Source organism: Pelodiscus sinensis, chromosome 20 (assembly GCF_049634645.1).
Source record: "Pelodiscus sinensis isolate JC-2024 chromosome 20, ASM4963464v1, whole genome shotgun sequence".
Taxonomy (NCBI): domain Eukaryota; kingdom Metazoa; phylum Chordata; order Testudines; family Trionychidae; genus Pelodiscus; species Pelodiscus sinensis.
In genome coordinates this window covers 13,134,178-13,148,080 of record NC_134730.1, presented here as the reverse complement: position 1 = coordinate 13,148,080, position 13,903 = coordinate 13,134,178, and the positions used below count along the sequence as shown (strand labels likewise).

General features: G+C 47.7%; 1 protein-coding gene across 4 annotated transcripts in view; it reads left to right on the top strand.

The window, feature by feature from the left end:
* The window catches only part of SLC38A12 (solute carrier family 38 member 12), an 82,823-nt gene extending 71,412 nt beyond the window's left edge, over positions 1 to 11,411 (top strand). For all 4 annotated transcript variants that reach the window (XM_075903708.1, XM_075903707.1, XM_006136396.4 and 1 more), the window contains one exon: positions 7,004 to 11,411. In XM_075903708.1, the coding sequence (XP_075759823.1) occupies positions 7,004 to 7,764 (761 nt within the window). In that variant the 3' untranslated portion in view covers positions 7,765 to 11,411. The remainder of the gene's footprint in view (positions 1 to 7,003) is intronic.
* Positions 11,412 to 13,903: the final 2,492 nt, after the last annotated feature.

Here is a 13,903-nt window from a genome sequence, read left to right as displayed (position 1 = left end):
ATTTGACCACCCTGACAGTTAGGAATTTTTTCCTAATGTCCAATCTAAACCTCCCCTGCTGCACTTTAAGCCCATTACTCCTTGTCCTGTCCTCAGAAACCAAGAGGAACAAATTTTCGCCTTCCTCCTTGTGACACCCTTTTAGATATTTGAAAACCGCTATCATGTCCCCCCTTAATCTTCTTTTTTCCAAACTAAACAAGCCCAGTTCATGAAGCCTGGCTTCATAGGTCATGTTCTCTAGACCTTTAATCATTCTTGTCGCTCTTCTCTGTACCCTTTCCAATTTCTCCACATCTTTCTTGAAATGTGGCGCCCAGAACTGGACACAGTACTCCAGCTGAGGCCTAACTAGTGCAGAATAGAGCGGCAGAATGACTTCACGAGTTTTGCTTACAACACACCTGTTGATACAACCTAGAATCATATTTGCTTTTTTTGCAACAGCATCACACTGTTGACCCATGCTCTGGGTCTCCCCTTTTCTGTCCTTCACCAAAAAGGATGTACTCTCGAGAGGTGGGACAGGGCCAGCCTGAGCCATTCGCGCGCCCCGGGAGCGCGGCACCGCCCCTGGGAGTGCGACACATGCACAGCCCCACCCCCAGGCACCCAGTGCATGCGTGGCCCCGCCCCTGCCCGGCCCAGCAGCCCCGCATGGGCGCCCCGAGAAGTAGCCCGGCTGGCCCCTACCTTGGGCCGGCTCTGAGGTGGGATGTGGAAATGTCCCTCCCAGAACCACTTATCTTTGGCTACGTCTACACTGTGGAGAAGAGGAAATGCAAATGGAGCGTTCGTTTGCATATTCTCAAAAAATTAGGTTTACAGGATCTTGCGCAAAACAGGGTTTTTCTGACACATGGTCCCGTCTACACAGGGCTTTTTATCACAAAAACCTTCTGCAAAAAGGATTGGAAGAGAATATGCAAATGAGAGTGCAAGATTTGCAAATGAGTGCTCCATTTGCATTTCCTCTTCCGAAAAACTGCCACAGTGTAGACGTAGCCAGATCTGTGTGGAAAATGAACTGTCTGGAGTCTGCGTGACTTAATCTCATACACTGTTTTGTATAGGGGTTCATTTTATTTATATCTAAACACCCCAATGAGTTTAAAGTGCAAAGGGTAATTGTAACCTGTCTAAACCATGTAATCTGCCTCTCTGCTGACCAGCATAACTGCCTCCATCAGCCATAAAGTCTAGTTTACCCAGCACTCTTTTCCAAAGAAGCTGCAGTTCACATGGGTGTCAGGAGAGGGGGTGAGAGGAAGCAGAGGCAGGGCACTGTAGCATATTAGCACCACTTTACAGTTGCATTTTATTTGTATAGTGTCTTGTGATCTTTCAGCCTTCCCTCCTTGCTTCTTCCCCTTCCCCTTCTGTAGGTGGTATACACAGTTCTCATCACACAGTGTAGAGGGGACATTCTTCATCACCTTTCATTCTCTTATCTATTTACTAAGGTTGCGTCTACATAGCACCCTAAACGCGAAATAAGACCCACAATTTGCACTATGCAAATTGCATATCTTATTTCAAATCTATTTCAAAATAGCTTCTTTTGAAATTTGGTGCATCCACACAGCGCCAAATTTTGAAATAACGCGCTATTTTGAGCCATCCATTATCCCTCATGCAACAAGGTTTACCAGGATCCCGAAATAGTTGTGCAGCATAGACCTGCCCTTTGGGATGTTTTCATAGACACACCCTACTCCCTACCTCACCACCACTACTTTTTATTCCCACTGCTTATGTCTCAAAATGTTTCATGATGGAGACCACCAGGAGTGTTCCATGAAACACAACTGGAAAAGTAATGATGTACAGACATCTTATGTATGTCTTTGACATTTATGAGGCCTGTCTCCAACTGTGAAAGTATCTGATCCTCTTGCTTTTCTCTCTTACCTTCCCTGGAGAGATGGTTGTCGTCTTGACGTTGTCTTTGCAACAACTGAAAATCATGCTGTGGCAATCAGCTTTCTAAACAAGGTTCTAACATAGTTTCCTGGACCAGGATAAAAAAGGTTCTGCTTGGCCTAGAACCAAGCTGTGCTCTACGCTGGGGTAAGTGTGGATGCTATAAGCCAGGCGTGGGCAATAATTTTTGACTGGGGGCCACTTCAGACATTTTAAGTGCTTCTAAGTGCTGTGCACTCCTTGCAGGGCAGGAAGAGACTGAGCGCTTTCCCCCTGCCTCCAGACCCTGATTGGCTTGGGGATGGGGGGATCAACCCACTAGGAGGGCTGGATTTGGCCTGTGGAGGTCCTTTTGCCCACTCCTGTTATAAGCTAGAACGTGGCTTGATAAGAGCAGTTCTCAGAAAAATAAACCCAGTCTGTGCTGATTGGAGAAGCTGTACTAGATTTCTGTTAACAACCATTTTGTTTCTTTGATTACTGCTAACTATGTAACTATATTTCTCTGGCTCTTGTCTTTCTGAAATGGTGTTTGAAGGTCTCTTCCATCCCTGCTTCATATTTCAGTCCCTCCTGCCCAAACCTATTCCTTACACATGAGCAATTTTCACACATTTTCTGTCTGCTAACCACCTGGTGTAGGAGCATTATGGAAATGTTAGTGCTGGAGCTGTAGGCTACTTTAATGGAATAGTTTGGCTTTGCTTTCACCCCTCTTCTTATCAACTCGAGGTGAGGCTGCTTGTCAGTCAGAAGCTGTCATCCTCTTTTCAGCTTGATTTATCATTGAGCATAACTACTTTCAGAGTGTTTCATTTGGGTCTTGCTTCCTCCCAGGGACAGGTAGATAAATCTAGGATATGAAATTCCAGCAGGTAGGACCAGAGATTCTGGGTGGATACTGTTCCACCCATAGACAGAGAAAATACAGCTGCTGGGGGAGGCATTGCTACAGAGATCTATCCGTGGTCGGGACTTCAGTAGAGGAGTCTTCCAATTCACCCAGCCATCCCAATCCCCTCAAAGGACGTGAGATGAGCACTCTGCACTACTGGAAAGGATAGCAAAGGATGGCACTCCTGCATGTCACCAGTACTAAGATAGGGGAACATTCCGTTGGAGAGCTTCTTGCAGAGCAGTAGCATTGCTGGTTTGACACGCTGTTGCTATAATTTGAACCTGTCTTGTTAGACTTGCTTCACTGGGAAGCTCATGTCAGGAAGAAAATTCATTCTGGCAATACAGATTTTCTATAGACCATAATAGCTTGCTCTTCTCTGCAGTCTTCTACCTGAGAGCCTCAGAATCCTTTAGAATTGTCGCACCAGTAGTTCTAGCATATTCTGCAGCCTCTACTGTGGGAGGCCTTGTGCTGGGAAACCACATCATTCTCCATTAGGGGCCTGATCCCAAAGCCCATTGAAGTCAGTGGAGGGCTCTTTCATTGGCTGTGTTTTAGATCAGGCCCTAGTCTTCCCTGCATAGCAAAGCATGGCTTCCTTATAAAGGAATTCACCAGTTTCTCCTGGTCATGCCAAGAACTGTGGGTTGAACAGTAGAATCGCTGGAGCAGGCTGACATGCAGAACATGAGTGGGGCCTGTACACTAGACCCTAAAAAAGTGGGGAATCAACTCACGTTCTGCCTCAAGCAGTGTTTATTCTAATCCAAAAAATCTTAATGCTCTAGAAGCAAGATGGAAAGTGGGTTTTTTTTTTTCTCTGAATTGGAAGCAGCCTTCCAGCCTCCTTCCACAGCTCAGTCACCTGTGTAGAAAGCTGTGCCAGGACTCATGTGGTCCCATCTGCGTAACAGGCATGCAGTGTGGCGGGGGGACATTGACTCTGACAGGTTGTGAAATGGAAATATGATCCTGCACTGTTCTCCTGTGTAAGGGCGTGAGCTGGAAACAGAAGGTAGCCTGCAAGGCTCTTCTTCTGGAGTTCTGTGTGAATAAAGCCCCTGGTGCTTCCATCCTCGCAGAGCAGCTGACTAGGGCTGCCATTCTGCCGTACAAAGACTCTGAAAAGGGGTGCACACTGGGAGGCTCACTAAGGAGTTCAGCTAATCCCACTGTGCAGTGTTGAATGAGAGCTGATAGGTCAGCCCTTGACTGAGCAGAGATGGAAGAGATTCTCTCTCTTCAGCAGGGAGAGAGGGGCAGGACCCTTACAGTTAAAAATAGTTAAGATCTGACAAAGATACAAGACTGGGCTTCATGAGTCTAACACGTCTCCCCAAAGAGAGAAATAAATGTCTACTTGCATTTCCCAAGCAGTGTGACCGATCTTGCTCATTTGTTCTCTAGCATTGTCTCTTCCTCTCCTGTGTTGCTTTTCTTTTCCTGTTCCTGTCAGCCTGTCCATGCTCACAGCCCTGATGAGTACATGCAGTGTCCGACACAGGCTCTGGGTAACACGAAGGGCTTTCTGCTTTTGCTAGAAAGCAGACTTTCTGGCAGTGCTGATTTGGGGAGCGGGAATGTGTTGCCAGAGACCTAGAAAGTCACTTCCTGTGATGATTGCCTTTGGGTTTGAATGCACCTCTTTCCATGGCTCAGATTAGAGTGGAAGAAAGTGAGTAAATACCCAGAGAAGAGGAGCTGTCTGAATCCTCCCAGCTGACTCCACTGTGTCCAGTGTCAGGGATGTGCCTGATATTATTCCAGTGTGGCCTTGCTCTAGTAATACCTCTGTATAATAGGTCTGGTGTAATGGTCAGTTTATATTCTAAATGGCTTGCAAAATGATCAGCCACTGTTGTGCTCTTTCACTAGGGAATGGGAAACCTGAAGGAGATTGCAGTGAGCATTTTATTGGTCACATGAGCTGAGGGGCCAATTGAAATGTCATGGAGTCTGCTGGAGGGCAATTCAAAGGGAACACTGAGCATGAAAGGGAGTGTGCTGTAAGCTCATAGGTGGAGTTGGTGGGCAAAAGGTTAGGGGGATGAGTGTGGGCAGCTGCTTACGCTGTGGGCTGTAGTGGATAATGTGCACCCAATGAGGTTAGGAGTCATCGTCATCTGTTGCATGAGGCTCTGTGCAGTAGGGTGTGTGTCAGAGTGAAATGGGTAAAAGGATGTTTTGGGGTGTTGGGCCCGGTTACTGGCACACTTAGTGCCAAGGCAGTGTTGCATGCTGGGAAGTACAATTGCCCCTGGCTTAAGAGGAAAGACCTTGCACATCTGTATCAGTGGAAGCTTTGGATGAAATTTGTCTGGTCTCTTCTAGGCACTGGATGAAGCAGAGTGCTTAATTGTAACTTAATTGTAACTTAATTCCGTAAATATCACCTATTTCCTTAGGGTACACTCCCACCAAAGGGTCACTATCACTCTCCAGGTATAGGAGGGTTACAATTGCTGACAAATGAGCATCTCTGTTCCCCTACAGCAGGCACCCAGATGGCCTGTCTGCTATGGGATGCTCCGCATGGAGACTTGCTGCTGATGTTTGTCTGCTGGGTTATGTGAGACATTCAAAACTGTCTAATAGGAATGTCAGCATTTTATTTTAGATTTTTATTACCTGGGAACTCATTCCTGTGCTTGGGCCTCTCAACCAACACAGGAGACAGCTGTACAAGAGCCAGGGCAATCCAGTCTTCCCAGTCGTTCCCCATTTCAGATTGTAAATACTGTCGTTCCCTGTCAAGCAGGCAGAGTTTTTCACCCTTCCATAAGCCAGCCAGTGACCAGCTTTCCCAGGCCTGCCATGACTGCCATAATGTGGATGTGGTTCTTACTGTGCCTATTGCCAGGCTGCTATTCCTTGTGGGTGGCTAACTGCTTCTGGCCTGGGTTCTCCTACTAAAATGTGATTTTTGGCTTCATTTCCTGCCTTGATTTTAACCCATCCATTCATATTTCTTCTTTTCCAGAGCAAGTACTTTGTTTTGACAAGCCAGTAAAATATTGTTAGTTGGGTTTTTCCCATTACCAGGGTAAAGGGCAGGCAGGTGGATTTAATGCCTCGAACAGATGAATTTTAATAGCATTTTTTCAGTGCTGCTTTCTACACAGCTTTAGTTTCTCTCCCCCCTCTGGGATTAGCAGGAGACAGCCTGTTCTTCCTGCCCAAGAAATAGCCAGTGCTGGCTGTTGTTCCATCCACCTACCTATGTGATAGGATAACACACAGTTGCTATCCCCAACATACCCCGTAAGCGGGGGTGGGGAACTTAAGACCCTGGGGCCAGATATGGCCCCTGGCTTGCCTGGAGCTAGCCCCCAAGGTTCAGGGGTCCCCACCTTAGAATTGGGGAGCCCGCGCTTGTGGTCAAGCCCCCTGTCACCCTACTGCAGGGCTGGAGCACACAAAATCTACTAGCCTGGGCCCCACTAGGCTCTGGTGTGCGATGGGAATGTGGGGAGTGTCTTTCTCCTCATTTGCGGGCCATGTTATCGATCTTTCCTTTTTTCTCTCTCCCTCACTCTCCCACCGCCTCCTCCCCCCCCCCCCCCCCCCCCGATTGGTTTTTCTGTGGGTATGCAGTCCCTGCCCCAAAAAAGGTTCCCCTTGCCGTAGGCTAATGCTTCAGGGTCCTCAACTAGCAAGTCACGTGTGGCATCCTGTCTGTGGCTAGGGTTAGGGTCTTGCCTTCTGCACAAAGTAATCTCTTTCCAATACCCTTTAGGCTAACTCCATAGGTGGGGGTGTTTGGAAGGTGTCGCATCCCTTGGCAAGGCGGATAGGAAGAGACCCTGAAGTGAATGACAGCAGTGTTAGACATTGCAGAGTGCAGAGTTCCCATTTCCTGAGAGGGAGCCCTGGGAGAGGGTGACGGTTAGATACACTTGCTAAAGACCAAGTCACAAGGCTGTTCCCATCTGAATTCTCTCTGATGTACGCCTCATGCTGAAAGCCAATAAAGTGATAACTCCCTTGTACATTCCTCCTTGATATGCAGTGTGTCATTCTCCATAGGGAAGTGGTTTTCCTTATCTATTGAGCTGTAGACATGTGGTGAGATCTAATGCAGAGATTGTGCTGCTAGGAGAGAGGAAAGCCGTGTTTGGGAGTCTGTATGCTGGTATGACTTGTCTTATTCTCTCGCTCTCTCTCTCACTTGTTTTACAGCTTTTGTCATCATGATTATTTTGGCCCTTATCCGCATTGGCAAGGGCGAAGGGGAAGGTCACCCACCTCTGGCACAGCTGTCGGGGATCCGCAACCTCTTTGGGGTGTGTGTCTACTCCTTCATGTGCCAGCACTCGCTGCCCTCCCTCATTACTCCAATCTCCAAGAAGCAGCATGTGAACAAGCTGGTATTGCTGGATTACATCTTAATATTGGGTTTCTACAGCCTCCTGTCCTTCACAGCCATCTACTGCTTCCGCAACGAGACCCTCATGGACATGTACACGCTCAATTTCACCAACTGTGATATCATTAATGTCGCCTTCATTCGCTACTTCCTGGGCCTGTTTCCTGTCTTTACGATCAGCACCAACTTCCCGATCATCGCTGTCACCTTGCGAAACAACTGGAAGACCCTCTTCCACCGGGAAGGAGGAACATACCCATGGGTGGTGGATAGGATTGTCTTTCCAGCGATCACTTTGATTCCCCCTGTGCTGGTGGCTGTCTGCACCCACGATTTGGAGTCCCTGGTGGGCATCACAGGAGCCTATGCTGGCAATGGGATCCAATACATCATCCCAGCTTTCTTGGCCTACTGTAGTCGGAAGGACAGTCAGCTGGTCTTCGGCAGTGGCACAGTCAATAAACACCTGTCCCCTTTCCGGCACACCTTCTGGATCTGGTTTGTGCTGTTCTGGGGTCTTTCCTGCTTTGTGTTTGTGACTGCAAATATCATCCTGAGTGAAACAAAACTCTGATAATGTGGCAGCAGCCCTCTTCCTGCAGGGCTCTGGGAGAGATTCCAGGGTTACAACTCCTGTTTCAGACTCTTAGTAAAAACAAAAAAACCCAACAACCTGCTCTTTGCAGGTTTGATCTGGATGTGAGGACTTTTTAATCCCCTCCTCACCTTGGGTGCTGATGTAACTTGCTCAACTCCCTTTTGACTCTGGTTCTCAGACTTCTCATGCAAAGCCAGGGTTGTGAGCTCTCAGAAGGTCTCCATGGTTATTCAGTGTCTGACCATTTCTGCCTTGAAGTGGAGGAGCTCTGTAACAGAGCGTTGTCTTCTCTGTCAGGAGCAGCTTCTTAACAGTGCTGCGGGGTTCAGCACGTGGAAGGCTGTTCTGGCCTGCATCCGTGCCCCATGAGAGCTGGACAAACATCTCTGCCAGAGACAGGGAACTGTTACAGCTGCTAACACAATCGAACAGCAGTTTTCTGGAGTGATCCCTTATCCCTCACCAAGGACTCTTTTTTCTTTTGGTTATGTTTAAAAAAATTTCAGGTGCACGGTGAGGAAGCTGGTTAACTAGATATGACAACTGGTGGCATCTCTGGAGGATGGGTCAAGGGACTGTAGAAAGTAATGGATATGTTTGTGGTTACTAGGATTGGTCCTGTTACAAAGCTTTCTCACAGTTTCTCCATTTCTGTTACTACCGTTTTAGAAAACATTGGTCTTTGTTTTATTTGTAGTGTGGCCTATGGGGTAGAACATATGGACTCAGTGGGTCTGAATTAGCTCATTTGCCTGTTTGATGAGTACACCAGCCCTTGGTCCTGGAGTTCTGCTTCTATCCCATTTTTCTAATTGTCTCAGCTCTCCTCCCAAGACAAATCCATTCTATATGGCTCTGGATCCCTGTTGCTTCCTCACTTTGTTAGCTGTTTGGCGCTACTAAGCGGCCTCAACTGTCAGAGCAGATCTCTGTTTCACACAAGTCCTGGTGCACCAGGGCAGACTGATCTCAGCGGTCAGGATTCTTGTGTCCTTGTTGGGAGGTGCTAATTACCTGTCACTGACATGCCTTAAACCCTCAGGAGTGCTTGCTGGGCATACTGATATGCTTCCAGTCTCTTGCTCTGAGTAATTAGGCTTGAAACAAGCTGGGTGTTAACTTGGGGGAATGTAGTGCCAGAGAACTCAGCACTACCCCACTCACTGTGCTTGTCTCACTTCAGAAATGGAGCTCAGAAGTCCAAGCAGAGAGTAAAAACACAGGGGAAACTCTGGAAATGGTCCGTAAACCCTATTAAGCTGCTTCTGACTTCTTCTGCCTAGGGTTAAGAATTTTTCTTGTCTCTCCTGTTCATGACAGAGTTTCAGAATCATCCTCCAAAAATTCCCCTTAGCACAGCTTTACCCCAGCTGACAGTCTGGCAAACATTTCCCTTCTCGTGTGAGAACTGTCCATTTTACTGGACACTGATGGTCTTTGATTAAAATTTGTGCTGTAGAGGCTGCTAACTCTGTTACTGCAAAGTGACACATTTATTACTCAAGCAACCTGAGGACCCGGGGTCAAAGGTCATAAAATAAGGCTTAATACCTGGAGGCAGAACTTCACTGCTTACATTTTTAACTTGAATATTTTTAAACATTTTCCCTCCTGTGATTAAGCCCCGTTCAAAGACAGCTGCCAATCTCTGGCATTATATACCCTGCTCCCTGTGCTAAGGCTATATTAAATGTCACTTTTCACCAATGGTCAGTTTGAGCAGGCAGTCTCTCTTAAATCAAGCCTTTCTTTTTAATACAAGTTTCAGGTTTCTACGCGATGTGAAGCACTTCCTGCCCTGGAAGCATTCAGGTGGCTGGGGCTGTGCAAAAGCAGCTTTCTTTACAAAGCAGGGGGAAGAACCTCACCACCTTAAGCAATGTGAAGATGTGCTTGAACAGTGAGTAAACCAAGCTGTGCAGTTGGGTGGAGAGGAGTAGGTTCCAGCACAATACACCCGACCTCCCCCCTCCTCCCAATCACAAACACTATTTGGCAGCCTTTATTGTTGCCTCTCTCCGCTGCCTGCACAGCCCCAAGTGCTACCTTGGGTGCCATCTTACTGAGTGGGCTGCGAGTGAATTGCGAAGCCCAATGCTCTGTTGTGGGTTAGGGAAAACGAAAGCTCAGATGCCGTTTGGGAGGGCAAATCCATAGGACAGCTGAGCTGGAAGCCCCCTGCTGAGACTAGCACTGGAGTTTTCTCCTGTTGCTCATTGTGACTGTTACGTCTGACAGCCAGGATTGGGACAGATTGGAGATGCCAGGACAGAGCACCCTGGGTTCTTGGACAGCACAGGAGCAGGCAATGCTGGCGATAGGCTTGCATATTTGCAGCAAAGAACTGATCCAGTGAAAGACCTTAGAATGAATGAAAATGCTACATGACACCAGGCTCCTTTTGGTAACAGAGACTTCACGGGTCTCTCACTCCCTCCCACTCCTTCAGAACACTGAGCTTATTGTCTTGCCTTGTATCCCACGGGCAGCACCAGACCACGTCCCGAAGTGGCCAGGAGCTAACAGGCAACTTTAATCAGCCCTTTATTCCTTCTCTGCTCCTTCCCTTGCCCTTCCTTGGCCAGGCCAGGGAGCAGAGCAGCTAGAAGACCTTGGCTCTGAGGGTAAGCCTCTCTCTAGAAAGGGCTCTGCTTGGTAAACAAATATCAAGCTCCATGTAATGTGCAGAAGCTGCTGGCCCAGCGCCTGGGAACTGGGACTGAGACAGCATTGCTAGGTTCATGACCTCATGGCAAGCACAATCTGTGACTGCAGCGACCCTCCCGACACCAGGAAATTTCACCTTCCAGCCCCAAAAGATCTGATTGTGGTGTCTGCCAAAGCACAATTGCAGGGGATCCTCTTTGTACTACCAGCCACAGTACTGCCTCCCTTTCGCCCGCTAACCCTTCCTCGTATGGACACCTGAGATTCCCCGGCTGCCTGCCTTCCGACAGGCAGAATCATTTTTAACGGACTTCTGTTACAATGTGCCTTTTCTTCTCTGGCTTAGGTTAACGCCCCTCTGGATGAACTTCCTTTTAAATGTGTTCTAGGGTGCTTTCTGAGAGCCCCCTCTGTAAACAGGTACAAACCAGCCGTGATTTGAGATGTAGCTCAATAGGGAGGGATGTCTGGCTCATTACAGAAGGGGCACATTGCCTGGCACCCCACCCAGGAGTGCTTTCCTTCCTACTCTTAAAGAGCGATGTCAGAGACTGTCCATAAAACCTGCCCTTCTTGCTTGGTGAACAAATCAGCTCGTCATGGGAGAAACGACTAGTGGGGAGGGGGAGGGAGGACTTTTTTCATGTAAAACATGAAACAAGAAATGCCTCCCAAGTTGAAGGAAAACGGGGGGTGGGATGGATCACGCTAGAGCAAATAGCTAGGTCCCTGCCCAACTCATTGGAAGCAAAGCCAGCGGCGGGCAGTGAGGGTCGTTGTTTTGCTGGCTTGGTGTGGCATGATAACTTGTCTCCTGTCTGTTTTAAGAATAAGATTATATTTTGAAATGGCTATTATGACGGGGTTATTTGGAGCCTCACCGTGCGCAGCTTATCCCAGAGTGTAATTATTTCTCCAAAAGGCATACAAATAAATAAATGCACATTCTACATCTCTCTTGGTTTTGGCCTCTTCCTGTGTGTGTAAGGAATGGTTTCTCCTGGTGGAGCCTCCACTATCTAATCAGTCTGTGGTAACAGAAGACGATGAGTAGGTGGGTGGCAGACAAAGAGGGCAGGGGTGGTTGTGACAGCCCAGGGAATAACAGAGGCTCTCGTCCGTCCCTCTGTATAAGCCTCCTGCATTTCTAGATGTTCTTTGAAAACTCAATTAAAGCATCTGTACTTTACCCTTCTCAATTACATTCCCTTACGCTTAAAACTAAACAAATTGAATCATTCCACCGCCTCTGGCAGCAAATGAAGTTTCTGCTGGCAAATTTATTAGCATCATAAAACCCAGCTTGATTTATATGAAAATATTAGAGCACATTTTTACAAAGGAAATAAACACTTCCCCTCCTGCGATTCTCTCTGAGGACGTCACAGACAGTGGCTGATTTTTTTGGCTGGACTGTAAATCTGAAATCAAAGTGGCCCTGGGGATGGGTTCAGTCTTCTGTCATGCTTCAAAGAGCAACAAGAGCCAGGGCGGGAGGGCGGAGCGGAAGTGGGGGAGGGGGAGACAAGCCAGGCTGAAGTATCAGGGAACAGGCTTGGGGAAATAATACCTTTTTAAGCAAATGTAATGCTGGTGAACAGTGAGGGGCACGTGGACAGCCCTGGAGTGGGAAGACCTCTTTCCACCATAGAGGTATGGCCTGGGATTCAGCAGCAGTGCAAGCGTCATTCTTGTGAGGCATGGAATCGGGTCTCCATAGCCATTTCACCTCTGGCTCGTGTTGGAAATGCCAGTTGAGGCAGTGTTAGGGATGCGTCTGCTTCTCCCAGCATGAGACCAACCCATTTCACATACGTAGGCTGCTGAACAGATGCTCCATACCACTGACTCACAGCTGCTACTAACCAGGATTAGATTAGACCCAGCATCCTAGAGGTAATAAGCTTCATTTCCCATGACTCCACCATGCAGACACACACACTTCATTTTAGCAGGTCTGATTGTATCTCCTTCCTTTGGCTGTAAACCCCTATGGTATAACCCTACTCCCAGACGCGTGCGTTCAGTAGAGTTGGTGATGAACTGTGAGCATCTCTTTTGTTGGTGCAGTATTTAATGCCAGTCACAAATACACGGCTGCTTGCACCCTCACCTCTGTTCCCACTTGTGGCTCAGGTACTGCTGCTCCTCTTTTAGCCCAACTGCTCACAAGCCAGTTGTCGCTCAAGGAGCCTTTGTTGTTTTTCACGCAGAGCCCCAGAGTGTGTTTCTTTTGATGCATTTTGTTACAAAAGCAGAATTGTTTTAATTTCCAAGCTACAGGGAGTGTTCCTAATAGTCGGTGAATGGTCCAAAGAGATGGATTGTTGGCTGGAAGCCAGCCAAGTTGGACTCTGCATGTATTCCCTGTGGTATTGGCCATTGTCCTGTCCAAGGTAAGACCTGAGCAGTTGGGTAAATCCAGAGGATATAAAGGGGGAAAATGTGACAGCTATTCTGCAATGCCTGAAAAATGCCAGAGTGCTACTTCCTAGCAGAATTGTATCTTTTGAAAGGCCTTGTCACAGAAACCAATTTTCTTTGGTTTGCACCAGCATAGCAGGCTGTTAGGAACCGTCTCCAGTAGAGCTCTTGTTCCCTATGAATAACAAAAATGTGCTGTCTCCCACCAATGCCAGGAGGAGGGATAAAAGTTAAGCAGCTGGGGTAGGCGAAGATGGAAGGTAGCTGACCGCTTATGCCAGGTGGTTAAAGGTAGCACCATGCCAGGACTCTCCCCTTTCAAAATTCCACTTCCATAGAGCAGTAATTGTAAGATTAAATGAAAAGCAGAGGGCCAGGGAGGGTGGTGATTTCAGGACTCGGCACTTGTCCTTGTTGAACCTCCTCAGATTTCTTTTGGCCCAATCCTCCAATTTGTCTAGGTCACTCTGGACCCTATCCCTGCCCTCCAATGTATCTACCTCTTCTCTTAGCTCAGTATCATCCACAAACTTGCTAAAGGTGCAATCCATCCCCTCAACCAGGTCGTTAATAAAGATGTGGCACAAAACCAGCCCTAGAACCGATCCTTGGGACACTCCACTGGAAACCGACTACCAACCTGACATCGAGCCATTGATCACAACCCGGTGAGCCCGACAATCTACCCAGCTTTTCAGCCACCTTAAAGTCCATTAATCCAATCCATACTTGCTTAACTTGCTGGCAAGAATATTGTGGGAGACCGTTATCTCAAGCTTTGCTAAAGTCAAGATATATCACATCCACCGACTTCTCCGTGTCCACAGAGCCAGTTACCTCATTGTAGAAGTTGGAATCGGGTTGGTATCCCTTTCAGACGGTTTTCTTTCTATGTCCTGCCTTTTGAGCCTCAGCAGGTTTCTATTTCTGTGGCATGGCTACTTATCACCCGCCCGCTGCTTTTTTACTGCATAGAAAGCTGGAATCTGTGTCACCCCTGTCCTCCATGCCACTGCTTTGCTTT